This window comes from Balaenoptera musculus, chromosome 7 (genome assembly GCF_009873245.2).
Source record: "Balaenoptera musculus isolate JJ_BM4_2016_0621 chromosome 7, mBalMus1.pri.v3, whole genome shotgun sequence".
In the NCBI taxonomy this organism is placed as follows: Eukaryota; Metazoa; Chordata; class Mammalia; order Artiodactyla; family Balaenopteridae; genus Balaenoptera; species Balaenoptera musculus.
Window position 1 is genome coordinate 94,799,826 of NC_045791.1, and position 20,931 is coordinate 94,820,756.

The following is a 20,931-nucleotide window of genomic DNA, read 5'->3' on the forward strand; positions in this document are numbered from 1 at the left end:
AGGGCCCGGCTCCAGGCTGAGGCCGGGGCTGGAGTCTGGAAGCAGAGCAGACAGAAATGCGTAGGAGTCCGGGTTGCAGCTGCACACACGACACACTAACTTTATTCACATTGATACAAAAGTAGATTTTTCTAGAAATGTTCTCTTGTGCCAGGGGGAGAGAGTTGAGTGGCATGTGGCGGCGGGAGGGCCCGGGGAGGGGTTAGGAAGGGCAAGGGCCAGAGTGTGGGTCGTGGAGGCAGGTCAGCGGGCAGCAGGGGCTGGGGGAGCAGGAAGAGCTGGACATGGTGGCCCCTCCGCCCCATTCTAGCCACGCTGGAGGGTGGAGGGCGTCCACACAGACATATTGGGAGCATCCAGAGTGGTGGGAAATGGGGACCAGGGAACTCAGGCAGGAGGAGGCTCTGGGTGGAATTGTTGACTTTCCTCTCCTCCTGGCCGGCTGCCAGCTCCCCCATGGGACTGATGCCAGGGCTCCCGGCGTGCCCCTTCCCACTTCCCCTTCCTTACACGCTCCTCTTGGAAGGGCCAGTCATGCCCAAGAGGGGCCAAGGTGGCAGGTGGGAAAGTGAGGAGTGAGTACACAGATAGATGCTCACATAGGCAAAGAGGGAGCAGAGGATGGGCTGCCCACGGAGGGGCCCCAAGGGTCTCACTGGGGCAGGGCCTTAAGGATGGCATTCACCTCCTCCGCCACAGCTGTCAGGGCAAATTCAAACTGGTCCTGGGGAAGGGCAGGGGGAGGAGGGTCATGGGGGGGCCTGGCCTCTGCTCCTGCCCCGGGGGTGGGGGGTGCCTTGGGGAGGTCACTTGCCGGGGGGAGGGAGCCCTCCCGGGGGAGGGGTATGGAGGCAGGCAGGAGAGGCCGGCTGCTGCCGCTTTGGCTGGGGAAGGGTGGTGGCTAGGGTGGGTGCAGGGAGGAACGGTTACCTTGGAGCGGACGAGGCCAGGCCGCTGGTCACGGACATGCTCCAGGGTGGCAGCAATGTCAATCTCCTTCACTCCTGGGTAGGGGGAGCGCGGGGCTGCTCAGGGGGTGTCCAGAGGAGGGTAGGACCCAGAAAGCCTAGGGCATCCTGGGGTGGGAGGCTTGGAGGACTGGAGAAAGCCTGGGGGTGTGGCAACCTGCCCTCCACGAACTCCTGTGATCCCGGGGGCTGGGGAGACTCTAATCAGAGGCTGGGCTGTGGGCGAGCTGTTGGGGGAGGGGGGTCGTCACCTTTTGCCATGCGGTTCAGTACCATGTCGATGAGGATGTAGGTGCCAGTCCTTCCTGCACCGTCACTGAAAGAGGAGATGGTGACAGGCTGAGTTTGGGACCCAGCAGGAACCGGGAGGGGAGGGGGAGACTGGTGGAGCTGTTAGGGTTAGCTGGGGATGGGGTGGGATGAGTGAGCGGAGGAGGAGGGAACGGTCATAGCCCCTGGGTCCTGGGAATTGGGCCTCGAGTGGGGAGCCTGTGACCCATGGGGTGTCTCTTGGGCAGTGAGCTAACCGAAAAGGATAGCCCTGGCTCTGCTCTGAGGTAGAGGCAGCAAGAGGGAATAGCTTTTTCCAGCCTCTGGCCAGGCTTTCATTCAGCAAACTTCTTATGTAAATGACAAGATGGTAAATATTTTCAACTTTGTGGGCCACATATAGTCTCTGTCGTACGTTCTTTTTTTTTTTTTTTCTTCAACTGTTTAAAAATAGGAACATCATTCTTAGCTCATGGGCCATTAAGAAAACAGATGGTATGCTGAATTTGGCCCATGGGCTGTAGTTTGCTGGCATCAAGGGGACAGGCAGGCAGTGTGCTTGGGAGGTGGGCTGAGGGAGCAGGACCAGAGAGGTGGTGGGAACCAGGAATGCCCCACCTCAGGGCCCTCTGGCCTGGGCTGTCCTGTCCCCCTCCATCCCCACCCCAGCCCCCGTGAACGCACCTGCAGTGCACAATGATGGGGCAGGAGCGGCCCCGGTAGCACTTGTTCACCTTCCTGCAATAAGAAATGGGCGTGAGGTCAGGGGGCACCGGCAGAGGGAAAGGGGAACCGAAACACACACCTGAGGGCCTCTCTTTCTTCCTTTTCTCCCCACATGCCAAGGGCAGAGGAGGGAAGAGGGCTGGAGACAGGAGTCAGGGCTGGAGACAAAGAACCAGAGATAGTGTAGGTGGCACTGGGCTTGCCTCATCACTTACGAGCTATGTACCCAAGCTGTGCACCTGGAACAACTGATTTAACCTCTTTGAGCCTCAGTTTTATTACCTGTAAAATGGGGATGATAAGAGTAGTAACCTCCTTCTTAGGATTCTTACTATGATTATGTGAAATAATCCATGTAAAGAACTAAGTGCAATACCTGGCACACAGTAGATGCTCATTAAATGATAGTATGATTAATAATAAGACATAATAATATTAACAGCCACCTCTGCCAGAAGCTCAGGGAGGATAGGCTTTCTGGTGACTTCAAGGGTGTCAATCTTGCCACATCCTTGCTCTGCCCCTACAAGTGCCCAAGGTGTTCCCCTCACCACCCAGGCTTCCTGTGGTCCTCACCAGCAGTGAGGTCGGGTAGTAGCCCTGGGCACAGAGTCCCTCTGGCGAGGGGAGGACAACACCTCCGCTCTGAATATGATGCTGCGCCTGTCTCCCTGGATAAGTCTTGCCTCCGCATTGGTGCTCCGTGGTTGGGTCATATTCAGACTTGGTCCACCTGGACCTCAGACTCTGCTGCCCTGATCACAGCAGCTCAGCAATGAGCAGGGGGTTTCTTCCTCTCTCGGTGGCCCAGTCTAACCTGCCCTTGTCCCTTATGACATTCCTGCTTTGAGAGTCACTTGCAGATTTCTGATACCTCCAATGGGCCAGGGCAAGGGAGGACCTTCTGAGGGGTTATTAGAGTACTTCAGGGGAAGCTTGGAACTTAGTGGTCCTCCATCTGGTTCCTCCAGGCTTGCAGGGGCCAGGTGACTTTGAAAGGTTTTCCAGGAGTCCACATGGTTTTCTAGCATATTGGCTGGTACATCAGGGCTGGGGTTGAACAGAAGTTGCCACAGTGGTTCTCAATAATTTAATAATAATGATAATAAACAGTATTTAGAATTAATAGAGCCCTTGCTACGTGCCAAGCACTTAAAGCAGATTTTACAGACTTTATGCTACTGACTTTTGTAACAACCCCTAAAGTACGGGTCATCATTCTCATTTCACAGGTAAGAAAACAGACAGAGGTCAAGGAACTTGCTCAGAGTCACTTTCTAGGACTTAAAGAATTATTTTGCCTTGCCTCTGGTGGACCTTCACCAAACTATATTTATTAAGTAGCAATTAATTTGTTCTGGGTGTCTAATGCCAACTGAGTTTACATAATCCCAGCCTAAAGCAAAGAAATATAACCTTTTAGCTTACCTGTGCAGCCTTAAAACAGGTCCATGCACTAGTTCTATAAAGATTTTTTAAATGTGGAAAACAAAAAAAATAGCTCTGATGCCCCTAGCGTTGCTTTTGAGAAGACTGTGCCTCAGGCCCCAGGGACCCCAGTTAGAAATCATTGTCCTGAGGCTCAGAAACTATCCCCAGGTTCCTCCCTCAACTGCCCCCCGCCCCTGCCAGCTCTGCTCCTCTGCTCTCTGCCTAGCGCCTAGAGACCTCAGGCCAGCCTGGCAAGGGGCAGAGCAGCAGGAAGCGGCCACAGTGTGGGTGAGGCCCCTGCCATGGCAGCAGGCTTCTCAGCCACATGTCTAGGGAGGGGACAGGCAGGGGATGCTGGAGGCCTGGCCTGGTCACGGTTTCAGCGTCAGAACAGGGCAGGTCCCCCTGTTAGCCTCCTGTTCCAGCCCCCACCTGGTTCCACTGAGTCCCCAAGAATCCAGAGATCCTCCCGCACTCCCTTTGATAGTATTTGTCCCTTCCCTGAGTCCCCCCAACCCCCGGCTCTCCCAGCAGCCTTCAGGGTGGTCCCTGGGCCCACACGTCCTCATGTCCTGTCCATGCAGCGGCCACACCTGCCAATGATCACTTTTGTGACTATGCAACTGGAGTGAGAATACTAGCTGCAGATCACAAAAATGACACTGGCAGCCGTGAGAGAGAGAGAGAGAGAGGGAGGAGGGAGGGGACAGAGAGGGGAGACAGAGCGAGGGAGAGACAGAGCCAGGTAGAGAATGAGAGATGGGGGGGGAGACAGAGACAAAGAGAGGCAGAGTAAATAGGCAGACATGGGAGGGAGGTGGAGGAAACAGAGCAGGGAGAAGGAACAGGGAGAGGTGCAGAGAGGGGGAAGCGTGGATGGAGGGGAAGAGTGAGACAGACTTCGAGACAGAGTGATGGAGAAAGAGGTGGGCGGGGGAGGGAGGGTGGGGGAGAGAAAAGAGGGAAAGAAGGGAGAGAAAGAGAGGGAAAGACAAAGGGAAAGAAAAATAGAGGCAAAGAGACACAGAGGGATAAAGAAGGGATGGCAGGAGGGAGTGAGAGACAGCGAGGGGGCAGCAGACACAGAGACTAGTGCTGGCCACCTGGAAGCACAGGACAGGAGGAAACAGGCAGCAGAGACCAAGGAGAGGGAGAGAAGGAGAGAGGGAGAGAGGCAGAAACAAAGTGAGCCCTTCTTGGGGGGAATGGGGTTATGGAGAAAGCACCAGACATGGAGAGGCAGGGAGACAAATAGGGCAAGAGAGAGGGAGGAGACAGCTGGCCAGCAGAGAGAGAGCAGACAGGAGCTGGACTACAGCAATGGAGGAATGGGCACAGCGAGACAGAGCGTCAGTTCTGGTTTGGGGGGTGGTGTCTGGAAGGGGGTCCAGGAGGTCAGAGTCAGTCCTGGTTTGGGGTGTCTAGCAGGGGGCACCAGCGGACCTGAGGCCGAGGCTCCAGGTCAGGCTAGAGGATCTGTCTCACCTGAGCTGGGGCCCTAGGAGGACCTGATGGACTGGGGGAAGGTAAGGGAGCCCACCTCCTGGCCACCTGCTCCTGTGCTGCTCTCCCCCCGGGCTCCTCGGAGCCTCCCCCGGGCCGCCCCACCGCCCAGGCGCTGGGTCGCTCACCTGCGGAAGTCCAGCAGGGGCCGGGTGGAGGCCGGGGTGCCCTCTGCCGGCCAGCTGAGGAAGTGGAACTGCGTGAGCGTGCGCGTCTCCTGGGTCTGCACGTTCTTCAGGTAGAAGCTCCGCACTAGGAAGTCCTCGCACCAGATGTGCTCCGACACCAGGTTCACCTGCGGAGGAGGGGGCGCAGGCCTGAGCGCGGCCTCCCGGCCTATCAGGCCAGTCAAATTCTAAATCCTCCAGGAAGCTCACCCAACCGCCCACCCCAACTGTTCCAGCTGTCCCCAAGAACCTTAGCTGTTTGTGTCACTTATGGACTGCTCAGGACAACTGGTGGCTTTTTCATCTAGACACAACTATTGTGAGTTTTCGTTTATTTGTTTGTTTGTTTGTTTTGGCTGCGCCCCGTGGCTTGAGGGATCTTAGATCCCCGACCAGGGATCAAACCCAGGCCCAGGGCAGTGAAAGCACCACTGGACCGCGAGGGAATTCCCAATACTGTGAGCTTCTTGAATTCAAAGTTTCTCCTTCCTCTTCTGCACAGAGACTAGCAAAGTGTTTGTTCTACACACACCATAAACTTTGATAAAATTCTATATTTTCATTTGATTTTTTTCTTTAACCACAAGCAAGACCAATTTTTAAAACTTAAAAAAAAAAAAGACTATTGTGTGCTCATCTGATGATGAAAAACTGCTATCCAGTGCTCATGAGAAACTGGATGTGTGCAATTAATGTCTCTTGTTTTATTGGGGGGGTGTCACTTCCCATTTGTCAGGAATGTTGCTCCTTCCCTTGCTTTGCCTCTGCCCAGTTCCCCCCTGCCTATCTTTTCTCCTAATGAAAAAGTTTGTTTCTCTTTTAAATAAGCAATATATGTGACTGGTGGCATTTCCTTCTTTGCTTTGGCCTCCAGGAAACTCAGATCTAAGTTAGGCTCAATAAAAGTAGGTCTCAATCTTGGTCTTTGAGTATACTTATCTTCCCTGTCTCAAAACTGTACTCCTGACTCTTAGCTTCTTACCTTAGTTTCAGTGGTTTTATAGCTTTATATCTGTACCTTTCATCATAGGTCCTTACAAGTGCTTTTTGGCCCTAGACTGGACACACACACACACACATGTATATGCATGTATGTGAATATATATGTATGCACACATGTGTTTATATACACATATGTTCACGCATGCATGGGTGGGGCACCATCCACTTCTCCACCCCCACCGTCTCCCGGCCGTGGGGCCCTGCTGACCTCATATACGTGGTAGAGGGAGGAGCCCTCATCTGGCCAGTAGCGGTCACACTGCTTGACACCATCCTCCACCAGCGGGGTCAGCATGACAATGACAGTGCAGCCACTCTCCCACACCATCTAGGGACAGAGACCCAGGTAAGCTCCATTCTAACCTCCCTGGGACCTGGCTGGCCCTGGCTGGCCACAAGGGCGCATGCTCCCTGGAAAAGCCCTCCTTCCAAAAGCCCACCTGCCAGAAGTCTGAGATGGTATGTGACAGTGGGCCCTGTGTGGCTATGTAGGCTGGCATCCGAGGGTCGTGCTCAATCTGGAGATGGGAAAGATACATCATGAGCCAGAATGGGAAATGCCACTATGGAGAGGCTCGGTTAAAGGGAGTGGGCCAGGGTCTGGGGGAGCCTGAGAAGCCCCATTTCCATGCTAGGATATTAGGCTCACAATTCTGGGGCCTTGGTGGGGAAATGGAGTCTATGGGGGCAGGATGAAAACGGGGAGGAGGTGGGGGCCACTCACAATGGGGCTGGCGTTGATGTAATCGCTCCGAGAAGGGCTGCTCTCCACCTTCAGCTTGATGCGAGCGTGGTCATCTGCACAGACCCCGCATCCCACCCCAGAAGCCCCTCCAGTCATTGGGGTCCTGGCACCTCTGCCACTCAGCTTGAGCCAGGAGCCCGGCCCCGCCCCCAATCCCTCCAGAGCTCCCAGCCAACAGAGGGCTGGGGCCGGCGGGTCAGCAGAACTCACTCACAGGGCAGGAAGTCAGGGTTGCGGTTCTTTTTGATGTTGCCCTCCCCCTGGGCGGTGGCACAGGTGTTGGGCTCCGCCTGGTAGGCACACAGGGCCTGCCACTCCTTGGCCAAGCGGTCCCGGTTCCGCAGGTGGTCCTCCATGTACGCCTGCAGGGACACCACAGCCTGGCGCTGGCCCCCACTGCCAGCCCTGCCCCTCCCACTGTCCGGTCCCCTCACCCCCTCTGGGCCGATGCCCTGTCCTGACCAGAATCATGTGTCCCGTGGAGATGTCCATGTTGGCCTGGGCGGGCTCCTCGCACCAGGACGGTGTGCTGCTGTGGGAGCTGGGGCTGGCCTGGGCCGCATCACTAAACTGCGAGGACACGCTGCTCACCCGAGAGGGCTCCGGTGGACCCTCTGCCCGGTTGAACAGGGACTTCGTGGCCATGTGCTGGCGGCACAGGTCCTGCGGAAGAAGGATGGGGCAGGGTCCAAGGTCTCCTGAATCCTTCTCAAGAGTCCTGGGCTCAGTTCAGTAGAGTCCCTAGGCTTGTCCTTGATTGCTTTTGAATGAAACCCATTTCCTCTGGGGTAGGGTCTTCTGCCATGGCTCTCATCCTTTTCGGGGCTGTTCTGCTTGGCTGGTGCCTATGACAACCTCGGATGTCACAGAGCAGAAGCCTAGAGCCCCCCCGAATCGCAGGACTGGGGAGAACTTCAGCAACCATCTGCCCTCAGTTCCCATCCACTCAAAATGGCCCCGCAGCACTCCCACTGGGGCTTCCCCAGCCCCTGCCTGGACATCCAGCTCCCCACCCTCATCCCAGGCGAGACCCAGACTCCAGAGCCCCTTCCATTCCCTCTCATCAACAAGCGTCTGGGGCTGCACACCTGGTACTCAAAGGTAGTGTCACCGTGGGCGCCCTCGGGTCCCAGCGCGGCCAGGCGCTCCTTGTCCCGCTGCCGCGCACGCTGCCGCGCACACAGGGCCACTGCCAGAGCCACGAGCAACCCGGCCACACCCGCCAGGGCCACCAGAGTAAGCAGCACAGAGCGCACGGGAGAGGTGCTGTGGGCCGGTCGGGGAAGGACGGCGGCTGCCTCCTCCCTCTGTGGGAACAAGGCTAGAATCAAGGGGGGCGGTGGTGTGGGGAGACTTAGGAGCTGCTCCCCACCCCTGTCCCATGCCCCACTCCCTGCTAGGATATCTCCTGGGGCAAAGCTGGGAGGCAGGGGCATGGCGGTCCAGGCAGAAGGACTTGGAGAGGCCGAAGATCTTCCTGCTCAATCCCCATTGAGGCAACTCAACCACATTGCACTGCCAGAGACTTAGTGGGTGACCCTCCCTAGGAGTTTTTGCATTTAAAAATGGATACAGAGAAGTATAGAGAGACCCAAGGGATCAAATAGTAGAATGTGAGGCATCAGTGTTGGATGCAGAATAGAAGCATATTTTGAGTTCAGTGTCCTTTCTGTGTCATGTTTTCCCTTGGAATTTGAGACTTTGCTCTAGAACATCTATGGACAGCTATGGCCATCTCAGGTAGCTCTTCCAAGTAAGCTGGCTTCGGAGAGAAGGCTGGACCTGCAGGGAGCAGGAGCCGCTGGGGCCATCTGCTGGTCAGAAAGAAAACTGCACGGGGGAGGGCTGCTTTGGCAAAGCTGGGGGACCAGCCAGATAGATCTCAGCTCCTATTCTCCTGTCGTTTGCCTTCATCTCTTGTGGGCAACATCAGCCCTCTGGGGCTTTGACTGCTCCTTCAGTTATCTCATACCTGTCCCACGCCTGTCTGCAAGATCTGGAGCCCTGTCTGTGCTTCCAGTTCAGACTTCACCATCCCTGCAGGGAGGATGTAGGTCAGATTCTGTCCAGCCCCATGTGGTCTCCACCCCATGTCATGCTATGCCAGGTAGCAGGCAGGGTCCATGTGGGCTGGGAATATTTCAAGGGGAGCACCAGCCACAGGCCTGGATATATACAACTCGGGCTGGGGTCAAGGAGTATTTACCAGCTTGCTTGGTCACATCGGCCAAAGACAGGTTCTGTTCATTGTGCCGGATGCGGAAGGTAAGGGCTGGTCCCACGACACTGCCGAATAGGAGGTATGTTACTGCCTCACCCACCACAGACGCCAGATTCAAAATGGAAGGTCCTCTCTGGCCCTGTCCCTGTTAGAGGATGGGGCTAAAACCAATCAGAGATGCCATACAGGGGTGCTTGAGGCTGGGAAGATACTGGATTGGGCCAGTAGCAGGGCTAGGTGTGGCTGTACCTTCAGTGCAGCTGGAAACATCTTTGACCCGACCTTGGCCCCTTACTCACAGTTTGTCTTCCCCTCCTACCCTGAGCCCCTCCAGCCACCTCCCGCTTCAAGCTACCTGCTAGATCCCTGCTGCCCCAGCCAGATACAGCCCCACCTGATGTTGATGAAGCTGCCCGAGGACATGTGCACATGCTCAGCCAGGATCTCCAGAAGCTTCACTCCTGCAGCCAGACTCAGGGGCCTGAAGGTGGGGAGCCGGCAGAGGAAGGAAAGTGGGGACCCTCTAGGCCACTTTCGTGAAACAACCTCCAGGGGTGCAGAGCATCCCAGCCCCCTGTCTACTTCACATCTGGACTTCTGCTCTCTGCTTCCTGCCAGGCAGGCCAGCCCAACACCCAAGGGACCAGGAGGCTGCCCCAGACTGGAGCCCTTACTTCTGGTCAGTGACAATGTAGCCATATTCCTCTGCTGATGGCCTAGCAGAGGGCTGCCCTGCCACCGTGGGCTGGCTCTGGCCCAGTGGACTTTTCTTCTCTAGCAGGATGGGCGTGGCAGGGGGGCCGGCAGCTTTGGGAGGCTCAGAGGATCCAGAGCTCAGCTCCTGCTGGGCTTTATTGGAGGTGGGACCAGCAGTGGGGGATCCGGGCAGGGAGGGCGTGGGCGGTGTAGGCTCTGCTGCGTCTGCGCCCTGCACCTGCTCCTCCATTGTCTGTTTAGAAGAGAGGATAGAGGTAGGGTCTCTAACAGTGGAGGGGTCGGGGGGAGGGGGTCCACACTCCGGACGCTGAGCTCCCACAGGGGTGCTTAGGACATGTTTCTCTTTCTATCCCCAGGCCCAGGTCAGCACTGGGTACAGAGAGGGCATCCAGGAAAGTGAGCCAAGTGGATGAATGAATGAATGAATGAATGAATGAAAAAAGGACTGAATGAGTGATTATTCATGATCAGTAATAATCCACAGGATGGGGCTGGAGTGGGGAGAAGCTCCGGAGTGAGGAAAGCTGGGGTTAGGGGAGAAGATGAACAGGCAGGCAGTGGTTTTTCGACTTTTGTTTAGCCACACAGTCTTAGAAACCCAACATGTGAAACAGATAGAGTGCCTCAAGCTGCAGGGCAGTCAGAAGCCTGCCTGCTCGCGTCCCCCCGCTTCCCCTAGGGACCCTCAGAGTGTGGTCTGAAATGACTGTAGTGTAAAAAAGCAGTGAATCAAGAATTCTAGCTTCTGGTCCCAGCTCTGCCTTCAACTTGAGGTGAGACCTTAAACAATGACTTGCAGCCTCTGGGCCTCAGTTCCACCAAAATGAGGGCTTGGAGGATACAGATTCTGGGTCCTGATCCTGAGATTTAGATTTCAGTCAAGGGGTTTGCTGCCGTTGGGCACTTATGGGTCAGGGAGGTGTCACAAACTCACTTTCTTGATGTCAGCTCCAATGTTTACAACCCCTCCTGCAGAGACAGGAAAAACAAGACTCTGGGCAAAGGGCCAAGGCCAAGGTCCACACAACGCAGGCGGGAGAAAAGGCCAGAGGCCCTGAGCCTGTTACATTTGCTGTGGCCTCTTTCCCCGCAGTCAGTAACCAAGACCCTATCGCTGGTCTCATCCTAAGCATGGCCTCATGCCTCTGTGCATCTGCCTTATAATTCATTGTTTTATCAACTCCTCCCTCTGTCATTGGCCACACCTCTCAAAGCTATTCTTTGCTCAGTCCTCCCTCTACCCATCAATCATTGGCTTCTCCTTTTTAGTGGCCATGCCCCTCCTTAGGTCTTCATTATCTTCCGCCCAGCTTTCTCCGTGCCTCCTGATCCCGGCTCACACCCCCTGTGGCTTCTTTTCCCATTGCTTCCATCCTCCAGTCCTTTCCTGCTCTAACTCCTCGGCTCACCACCCCACCCCTTGCTCCCTGCCCTTGGCTGGCAATGACTCCGTGTCTCAAAAGAACTCCTTCCCCTGACCTTGGCCCTTCCCCTCTAGGTTGCTTGCTGTGGTCTTGAAAAGTGGGGCAAGAGGCCTCCACGGGGCTGGTAGTCTCTCTGGCTGGACACTCACCCAGATTTCGTCCTGCACCCTTGGGCAGCAGCTGCAGCAGGGTGGAGAGGGTGGAGAGCTGCTCAGGAGTCAGCTGACGGAGCTCCACCCCGTAGCCCGCCAGCACAGCTGCCAGTCTCTGCAGAGTCACATCTGCTGGGAGCCAGACACGGAGCTTAGGGCTGGTGCCGAGATGAACTTGTGGGATGCATTTGGGGGTGGGAGGGGACCGGCACATTTAAGAACTTCTCAAACACCAGGACACTGATGCCCTCCCCTTCCCACCCTTGTCCACACTTTGGGGGAAAGAGCTTCCTGTGTCAAGACCAAACTTCAGGCCCAGCAGGGACTCCTTGATCCCCCAGCTGAAGAAGAATCATGTCAGCTCTACCGCCCCCACTGTATCCCCACTGCCTACCTAGTGCCTGGCATAGAGCAGGTGGTCGGTAGACATTAGCTGAGTGTGCAGATGACTTTAAGGACAAATTAACAAATGCGTGGGTAGTCAGGAAGGACCCGCCCCGCCCCACCTCCCAGAAAGCAGCCCCACAGGCAGGGAGTGGATGCTGCGGACTCTGTTACCTGGCCGCTCTTCTGGGGAAGGAGGCTTCTCCCTGCGACCCTCTAGTCCTTCCTCCTCATAGCCTTCTGAGGAGTCATCTCCCTGGCTGCTGCCCCCTTGCTCTGGCAGCCTTGGTGCCCCGGCCCTGCTGGGCACTTGTGGCTCCTGGGCCAGGTAGAGCAGCCCTGACTCCTGGAAAAGCCGAGCAGGCGGAGGCCCTGGAGGGTCCCCATAGGAATGGCCAGGGTGAGCCCCGAACGTGCCCTTGGAGGCAGTTCTGCTGAAGAGGGCTGGGGGTTCAGCCTTGGGCAGGGGGCCAACACTGACCATTCCCGGGGAGCTCTCTGAGCTCCGGGGGCCATCGCGGGAGCCAAACTGTGGGAAACCAGAGATTCGGATGAGAGCAGACATCAGGGCTGGAGGACTGGGGTTGCGGTGGGGCGGAGGTCTAGGGCTCACCTGATGGAACAAGTAGGGCTGCAGCAGGGCAGGTTCATAACTCAGGGCAGGGTGGGGGGGCTGCGGGGGCAGCAGCAGATGCTCCAGGAGAGGGGGCAGCAGCTCAGCCTGCAAAGGGGAGAGGGGGGAGCCTGCCCCAGCTCCGCCCCTACCTACTGGAGGTCGAGGAAGCCGATGCTGGGGGGCAGGGGCGGAGCCAGTGGGGATGCCCTGTAAAAGCAGCTCCCCAGCGGGACCCGGTCTCCTGGGCGCCAAGCCAGATCTGGGGAGGAAAGCAAAGTGTGTGTGTGTGTTTATGTTTGTGTGTGTGTGCGTGTGTGTGTGTGTTGGTTGTGCGGGGCAAGGGCATATAGAGCCTACGAGGCAGAGATGGTGGGTCCAGGCTTAGCATAGAATGAGGCTGCTCTCTTAAGAGATGAGGTAGCCTCAGGCGAGGAGACAGTAGCATGGGGAAGGGCCAGAGGGCCAAGCCTGGGGCAGAGGTCATTGCCTCCCTGGTAAGCATGCCTGGGTCCCTGAAACACAGCGGCAGAGCTGGAAGCGTGAGGCTAGGGATGGAAAGGGGAGAACAGGAGAAGGGGAAGGCAGCTGGGAACCGCTGTAGATGAACTGTGTCTGCAGCTTGCCACACTGTCCCTGTGGGCATGTCCCCAAGTACGCATTCAAACATTCAGTACTGTGCCCCCTCGCTCTGCTCCCCCTGCCCCACTCTGCCTTCTTCACCTGGTATCATCATCTGAGCCCCAAGCCGTCATTTACTTTCCTCTGCTTTACAGGGTCTGAATGATGCCTTCAGAGGCCCTAACCACAAAAAGATGATGGTACCGCCTACCATATACAATTCCACATAGTAACAAAACTGAACATTAAACAGCTTCAGTCCGACAAAATTCTAATTTGTTCCATGATGACTACTTTGATGCTTCTTTTAAAATACCAAATGTCCTGTATACACTGCTATATTTAAAATAGATAACCAACAAGGACCTACTGTATAGCACAGGGAACCCTGCTCAATATTATGAAACAATCTAAATGGGAAAAGAATTTGAAAAAGAATAGATACACATATATTTTTTAAAAAACTGTAAACAGGGACATAATTTTACACGTACTTATAAGTACTTATATATATGTCTGTGCCAATACCATGTAGTATTATTATAGCTTCTCCCCTCTATCTCCTGATGCATCCCAGAAATCAGTTCAAGTACTACCATTATCTGATCCATATCTGAGTCTGATGTGGGTGAAACTTTGCTAACGTATCTTTCCTATGTCAGTACTAGAGAAAAAGTAATTTATCTTGTTCTACTACTTTGTATCCATAAAGATTAGCACAGTGATTGGCACATAGTATAACCCTGTATTTTTTGCTGAGTAAATGAATTCATTAAAAGACAAACCAGACCAAAAACAAAATACCATATGTCCAAATGTTTCAAAACAGTTTTTAACACTGTAAATCAATTATGCTTCAATAAAAATTTAAAAAAAAAAAGACTTTGTCAGGCAAAACAAAACAAAACAAAACAAAACAATACAGTTTTTAATGTCCCTCTTTTGCTGGATCCCCGGGGATGAGCTCAGCTCGTGTTGGGCATGTGAGCATGTCAGATGACTACTCCAGAACCTCTTTTACCCATGCCCCAGCCTGCTGATTTTTGTACCCATTCCCCTCTGTCCATCAGGGTGACCACAGATCCAACAGCCTTGCTATGATAGAGCTGATGAGAAATGATGCCTACCTGTCCCTTGGATGGGGCTCTGCGGGGTGAAGCCTGGGGATGCGCTCCATTTCCTGGGAGATCACATACTGGGTGAGGTCATCGTGCCAGGACAGTCCTGCCAGGGGACAGAATAGGGTGAGATTGAGATTGGCTTGGGACAGTCTGAGGGCCCAGTAACAGGGACCAGTGTAGATCAAAACTGCACCCTCTACCCAGCAGTGTATTGAATTTGGCAGGGCAGAGGAGCAGCGGAGGGGATGTAGAGATGCGGTGGGTGATTTGAGCTGTCCTTTTCCCACACTCAGGTATAGATTTGGGAGTGAGACTGCTTCCAGTGAGACCGGGTTTAAGTCCTCTGCCACTTAACTAATTGTGTGACCTTAGCTGAACCTATCTGAGCCTTAGTTCTCTCATCTGAAAAATGGGGGTTTATACTTCCTAAAATTGTTGCGATAAATAAAATACACAATACAAAATGGTTAGAATAGTACCTGACACATAGGGAGCTTTCAATAAGTGCTAGTATTATCATCATCATCAATATTATTATTCACCTTCTTTTTATTGATCCTGAACCTTAGTTTTCTTTATTTGTAAAGTGGGAATAATATATACTTCATGGGTCTGTAGTAAAGATTAAGTGCAATCTGGGAAATAAAGGTGCTTGGAAAACTCCAAAGCACTATACACCTGTTTTAAACATTCAGCAACATCATCTTATCCTGAGGCAGATCTCCTGTTTGACCGTTTTCCTCCATGAAACTCTGCTCTCAGGAAAGGTCAGTCATCATTTTAAAGGGATAATCTCCCAGTCTCCGCCCCCATTCCCCCATTCCTTTTTCCTTGTTTCTGGATTAATAATCTGTACTGCTCTTAACTCATATCCTGGGATCTATACCTGCTTTTTTGCCTATTAACATTAGATGAACTATCTGTGTTCCTATCTGTGTTCCTCTTAACTCATATCCTGGGATCTATACCTGCTTTTTTGCCTATTAACATTAGATGAACTATCTGTGTTCCTATATAAGGCCAATTCCTCTACTTGAGCACTAAATTTCATCCCCTACTACCTACTCAAGAACATCTTCCCCACAATTCTCCCCTATTTCCTACATCATCATTTTCTCCTGTTCTCTACTGAATTATTCCCATTCACATACAAACATGATGCAGTTTCTCCCATCTTATAAAAATACTGTTTGATCCCACATTCCCCTCCAGCTATCAACCCATTTCTTTGCTTTTCTTTGCAGCAAGACTCTTTGAAAGTGTTATCTATACTGGCTGTATCCAATTCTTTTCCTCCCATTCCCTCTTATCCATTCTATTCAGGATTTTATTCCCAACTATTCTACCAAAACTGCTTTCATCAAGATCACCAGTGGCTTCTGCATATCTAAATCCAGGGTCAATTCTCAGATCTCATCTTACTTAACCTACCACCATCATTTGACACTGTTGATCACTCCTTCCTCCTTGATACACTTTCACTTAGCTTCTAGGACACCAAACACTCTTGCTTTTCCTCCTACCTTGCTGGCTCTCCCTTCTCAGCCTCCCTTGTTGGTTCTGCTCCTTCTCCTGGTCCTCTTAATAGTAGAATTCTTTAGGGCTCTTCTTCATAAACACACAATCTTTTGGTTATTTCATTCACCTCATGGGTTTAATTACCATCTATATGCCAAAGAATCCCAAATTTATATCTCCACTCCAGACCTCTCTCTTTCAAAACCCAATCTTATATACTCAACTTCCCACTTTATTGAATGGATATCTTAAACTCAGTGTATTCAAAACTGAACACCCCTTTCCCCAGGTTGATCCTTCTGCATAATTAATGACATGTCCATCAACCCAGTTGTTCAGGCAATAAAACCTAGGTGTCATCCTTGACTCCTCCCTTTCTTTCATGGCCCAATCCAATATTTCATGAAATAATGTTCACTACCTTAAAAATACAGGCAGAATTCTGTCATTTCTCATTACCTCCCTACAACCACCCTGGTCCATGCCTATTCATCTCTTACATGAGTTACTGTGATAGCTTTTAATGTTTCGTGTTTCTGTTTCTACCATTGACTCCCTACATTCTATTCTCAACACAGCAGCAAGAGTGATCTTTTTAAAGTAGAAGTGAGATCATGCACCCCTATGCTCAAACCTTGTGATGGTTTCCTCTTTTACTCAGAGTAAAGCCAATGTCCATACATTCTCATATAAAATCCTAGAGCATCCCTTCCCTCATTACCTACCTGACTGCATCTTCTACTCTGCCTCTCCATCACTCCTTTAGAGCCACTCTGTAGAGGGGTTCTCCATGGTGTTCCTCAAACTCATGCTCCTATCTTAGGGCTTTTATTCTAGCTCCCTGGCCACCCGAAACACTCTTCCTTGAGATAACCTTCTGGAAAACATCCCCACCTCCTTGATGTCTTTATTTGAATTGCATAGTCTCAATAAGGTCTATCTTGACCACTCAGTTTAATACCACAGCTTCCTACCTCACCATTTCTGATCCTTTTATCCTGCTGTAATTGTTTTCTCCATGGCACTTATCACCTTCTAACATACTAATGTTTTCTAATTTCTAGTGTATTCCCTCCCTTCACCCCTGAATGTAAACCCCAGTAGGCAGAGATCTTTGTTTCACTCCCTGATATATCCCAAGCACCTAAACTATGTTTGCCACGTAGAAGTACCCAATAAATATTGGTTGAATGAGTGAATTGGATGAGTGGGGTATTCTCCTGGCTGAAGACTCCAGGATTCATGGCCCTGGAGTACTCAGTCAGTTCCAGAGAGTGGGTTGGTCCTAAAGATATAAATTCTGGCCTCTTCCAGTGGCGTCTTCTAGAAGTCTCCTCTGGATTCCTCCAGAGAGTCTAAGTGTGAACAGCCTATCTCTAGGGTTCCACCCCCACTCCTGTCTTGCCTCCTTCTCCAGTAAGGTCTGGGAAGGTGAGGTTCCAGAGTGGGTGTGATAGGAATGTTCCATGAGAGAAATCCTGGAGTCAGGTGGCTCCTCCCTTCCCCACCCTTATCTAACCAAGTTACAGTCTCTCTCCTCCAGCGCATCTAGACCTCACCTTGGGACATGAGCTGTCGGAGGACACCTTGTAAGCGTTGAAGAACTGGGGAGGTGACTTGCAAAAGGGGCTGGGCTTGCCCCACTCCCACCTGGCATTGTCCAAACAAGCCATCTAAGAGCACAAAAGTGGTGTCAGCGGGGGGCTTGGACAACAGGCCTTCCAAAGTCCAGGCTGCAAATAGACAGCACTCCCTCAATCTCCTCTCTTGGCTTCAGAGAGCTCTGCTCCTCCAGTCCAGTCCCCCTTCTCTCCAAGCCCAGTTCCCCTTCTCCCTTCCAGCCCCCCCCCCACTTCTTTCTTATTGTATACCCACCCCCAATCCTGTTTTGTAAATCCTATGTTTGGGCCTCACTCACCCTGAATACAGACTTCGAGGTGAGAGCAGAGTCTGCGGTCAAACAGACAGCCTGTAGAGGACAGGTGAGCAGAGGCTCAGACACCCACACACATAGAATGGTCAGATGGATGAACAGGCTAGAAAAGGGGGAGGCAGATGGGATCCATTCTTTCGTTCTAAGGAAGGCTTTAAGCTGGGAGGAGAGGAGGAAGAGTCCTCCTCTTAAGAGAAGAAAGCACAGGATCTGGCTTTGGATTTTAAAGATCTGCAAGTCTGGATTCTTTCCCTAAAAGCCTCTGTTAGCTTAAGTGAGTAATGGGGAGAAGAAGCCCTCCAGGTGCATGGGAGTCGTGATGGTGGAGAATCATATATTGATACTTCTACTCTCATAGAATTACTATGGGGTAGTTTTTGTCCAAATTCTGAGGAAAAGGGGACTTTCCTTTCCCAATCTCCACAAGCATCTTATGATGGCCTGGGACTCAGAAGAGATGGGAACCCCAGCACACTTCCCCTTCGTGTGGGAAAGGGGTAGCGGCGGGGTGTCTCTAAGGCAATGCTCCCCACGCTGTCCCTGCAGTCCGCGGCCCCTGAACTGCTGGGGCGGTTCGTGGTGCTGAAGCTCTGAGCCTGGCGCCGCTGAGGGCTTGCCTGGAAGCAGTCATGGGGGAGGGAAGGGTAACAGGGTGAGGAGTCTCCAAGGGACCTGACCTCTCCGCCATTCCAGCCTTCATCTTCCACCCTACCTACCCGCGGCGCCACAGGAAGTATCTTGCATTGGCCTCCAAGCCCGGCGGGGAAGAAGAGCGCCAGACGGCGAGCTTGCCCCCTTCCCCCACGTGCGCCCCGCCCCCACCCTCCCCCTGCCCGTGAGTCAGCGCTGACTGTCTCTGTCCGCACAGACGTGAGTCAGCACCAGGCCTGGCCGTGGGGAGGGGGACGTGAGACGACCCTTCCCTCTTCATCTTCTTCGGCCCCCTCCCCCAGCTGTCCCTCTCTTATCGGAGATCAGATTACAGCCATCGGCCTCTCTGGGCTTGAAGAGAAACCCTGGCCCCTCCCTCGGCCTGATACTGTACGGAAAGCTGGGACCCCGGAGCTCGCGGCCCCGACTTCTACTCCCGGCAGATCAGGGTTCCCTCTCCTTCCCTCCCCTCCTCCATCCCTCAGCGCCTGTCGCCACTTTTTGGCGCCTCGGAGAGACTTGCTTCTCCTGTGGTCCTGTATCCCGTCTCTAGGTCCCTCTGTCCATATGCACCCCCATTCCTTCTCCCCAAACCGCAATCTTCCCCTGAGCCCGCTTCTCTTAGGTCCCGCCCCCGGGCTCCCAGCCCCACCTCCAGGCCTACGCCCCTTTCCTCGCAGACGCCCTCTCATCTTCCTCATCTCACAGTGCCTCCCCCTACCCCACTCCACACACACATTCTACCTGAGCTCGCGACCTGCGTGACACTTCCCCCCACGCCCCCCACCGAGTTTTGCTCCCGGCACCATCCTCCCCCCAATCCCCCCATTTCCTCCTGACCGTGGGCGCTAATGGCGTTGCAGCCTCCCGGACGGCTGCCCAGCAGCATCAGGCAGAGGAGCACCCGGAGACCCCCAGATCCCCCGGGACCCCCAGGCCGCCGCGGGCGCCGCATCCTTCCGGGCTCCGCGCTCCCGCTCCGCTGCCAGAGCCGCAGCGACTCGGGCCGGAGCCTGCCAGAGGGGCCGAGGCGGGGCCTGCCACTCCCCACCCACCGAGGCGGGGTCTACACGCCCCTCTCGCGGCAACTCCGCCAACCCCAGGCGGATGGTGACGACATTCCCACCCCCGGCTCTTGCGTTGATTTGCGTCATTCGTGACGTAAAAGCGCTGTCTTAGTGGGGGTCCTACCCACGCCGTCCCTCCTACCCCGAATAGTAGGCACCTGTCTAGAATTCGCACTTGGCCTCACCTTGACATATGCTTCTCCCCAAGGACCACCACCTCTATCACGCAGTCGCAGGGTTGGCGAGAAGGGTTCCAGTTGGGTGGGGGCCAAGAAAGATACGTGAGCCGGGTAGTATAAACCTTAAGATGAGGAGCATACAAGTGAATACAATATGTACTCTTTCGCATCTCAATTAATGGTACAGATGTTATCCTTAAGAGCAGGAATGGTTTTGCGTGTGTGCTCGGATTCCAGTTCTAGCAATGCCACCTACTTAGGGGTATAACTTTGGGCAAGTTGCTTGACCTCTCTGTGCCCAAGTTTCCTGATCTGTAAAATGAAGGTGCCAATAGTGCCTCCCTCACAAGGTGGTTGTGAAGATTTACAGGAATTAAGCTCACGTGGCTCACTTAGAACAACCACTGCACTGGCATATACTAAACACTGGATACATATTGGCTTTTGTTATTAGCCTTGACTCGCCTTTCTTTCGCCCTCTTCCGCCTCGAGCCTATCAAAATCTTATGGTTTACTGCCTGCAAAATATGTCTCCCATCAGCTCACTTCTCTCCATACTCGCTCTCCTATCCAAACCACGATGCCCTTTCATGATGACTACTGCAGTAATCATCTAACTAGTCTTTTGCTTCCATTCTTGTCACCCAACAAGCTTGGGAGTGAGCTTTCTAAAGGTCAAAATTGATCACTTTACTCTCTTGCTGTTCAGTAAAAATTTTCCAAAATACAAAAATAAAAAATAAAAAAAGGTAGTGGTGCATGGTACTCATACACTCACCACCTAGACTGAACAGTTATTGATTATTTTGCCACATTTGCTTCTTTTTAGTACTTAAAAGTGAACAATAGACATTATAGTTCCCTTCCAAAAGTTTCAATATGCATTTCCAAGAAATAAGGGTATTTTCCCATATAACCTAAATGCCATTATGACACCTAATGAAATTTATGATAATTCCTGAATATCATTTAATGCTCAGTTCATATTCAAATGTCTCAAATTGTTTCCAAAAATGCCTTTTTTCAGCTGTTTTGTTCAAAATAGCAGTCAATCAAAGACCACCATTGCATTTGGTTATGTTTCTTAATTCTCTTTAAATTAACATAAACAGTGCGTCCCCCCCTCCCTATTTTTTGACATTTTCTTGTGGAAGATACCAGGTCAGGTTTTCTTTACAACTCCCTACCTTCTGGATTTGTGACTGTTTCCTCATGATGTGTTTCCCTGTATTTTCCCTGTATATATCCTGTATATCCCCTGTATTTCCTGAAAAATAGAACTTAAGTCTTGACTGGATCAGGTAAAAATTTTTTTAAAGCAAAAAATTTACAGGTGATGCTGTATGACTCCAATTGCATCACTTCAGGAAGTGCGTAATGTCTGGCTGTCCCACTATTAGTGATGTTATAATTGATCACTGGTTTAAGGTAGAGACAGCCAGATCTCTATCATAAAGTAGTTCCCCAGCAACTTTTCACCTAGTGGTTTTGCCATTCATTGATGATCTTTGACTAAAA

At 52.6% G+C, this 20,931-nt stretch overlaps 1 protein-coding gene across 6 annotated transcripts; it reads right to left on the bottom strand.

Annotated features, from left to right (window-relative positions):
* Positions 1-73: 73 nt before the first annotated feature.
* PTPRN (protein tyrosine phosphatase receptor type N) lies at positions 74-19,203 on the bottom strand. Of its 6 annotated transcripts, none has more exons than XM_036857493.1 (23): positions 19,008-19,202; positions 17,502-17,552; positions 17,143-17,256; positions 14,072-14,168; positions 12,324-12,585; positions 11,885-12,239; positions 11,324-11,455; positions 10,685-10,719; positions 9,708-9,982; positions 9,428-9,514; positions 9,019-9,098; positions 8,785-8,849; positions 7,901-8,119; positions 7,275-7,475; positions 7,027-7,174; positions 6,792-6,865; positions 6,508-6,585; positions 6,276-6,395; positions 5,027-5,193; positions 1,923-1,976; positions 1,220-1,284; positions 931-1,004; positions 74-724 (listed from the first exon to the last, which is right to left on the bottom strand). In XM_036857493.1, the coding sequence occupies exons 1-23, from the start codon at positions 19,120-19,122 to the stop codon at positions 653-655; spliced, it is 2,940 nt and encodes a 979-aa protein (XP_036713388.1). In that variant the 5' UTR covers positions 19,123-19,202; the 3' UTR covers positions 74-652. The 6 variants fall into 6 exon arrangements, with proteins under 6 accessions (XP_036713388.1, XP_036713387.1, XP_036713390.1 ...); XM_036857492.1 differs by having other exon boundaries at positions 11,324-11,458; XM_036857495.1 differs by lacking the exon at positions 9,428-9,514 and having other exon boundaries at positions 11,324-11,458; positions 19,008-19,203.
* Between the last annotated feature and the right edge of the window lie 1,728 nt (positions 19,204-20,931).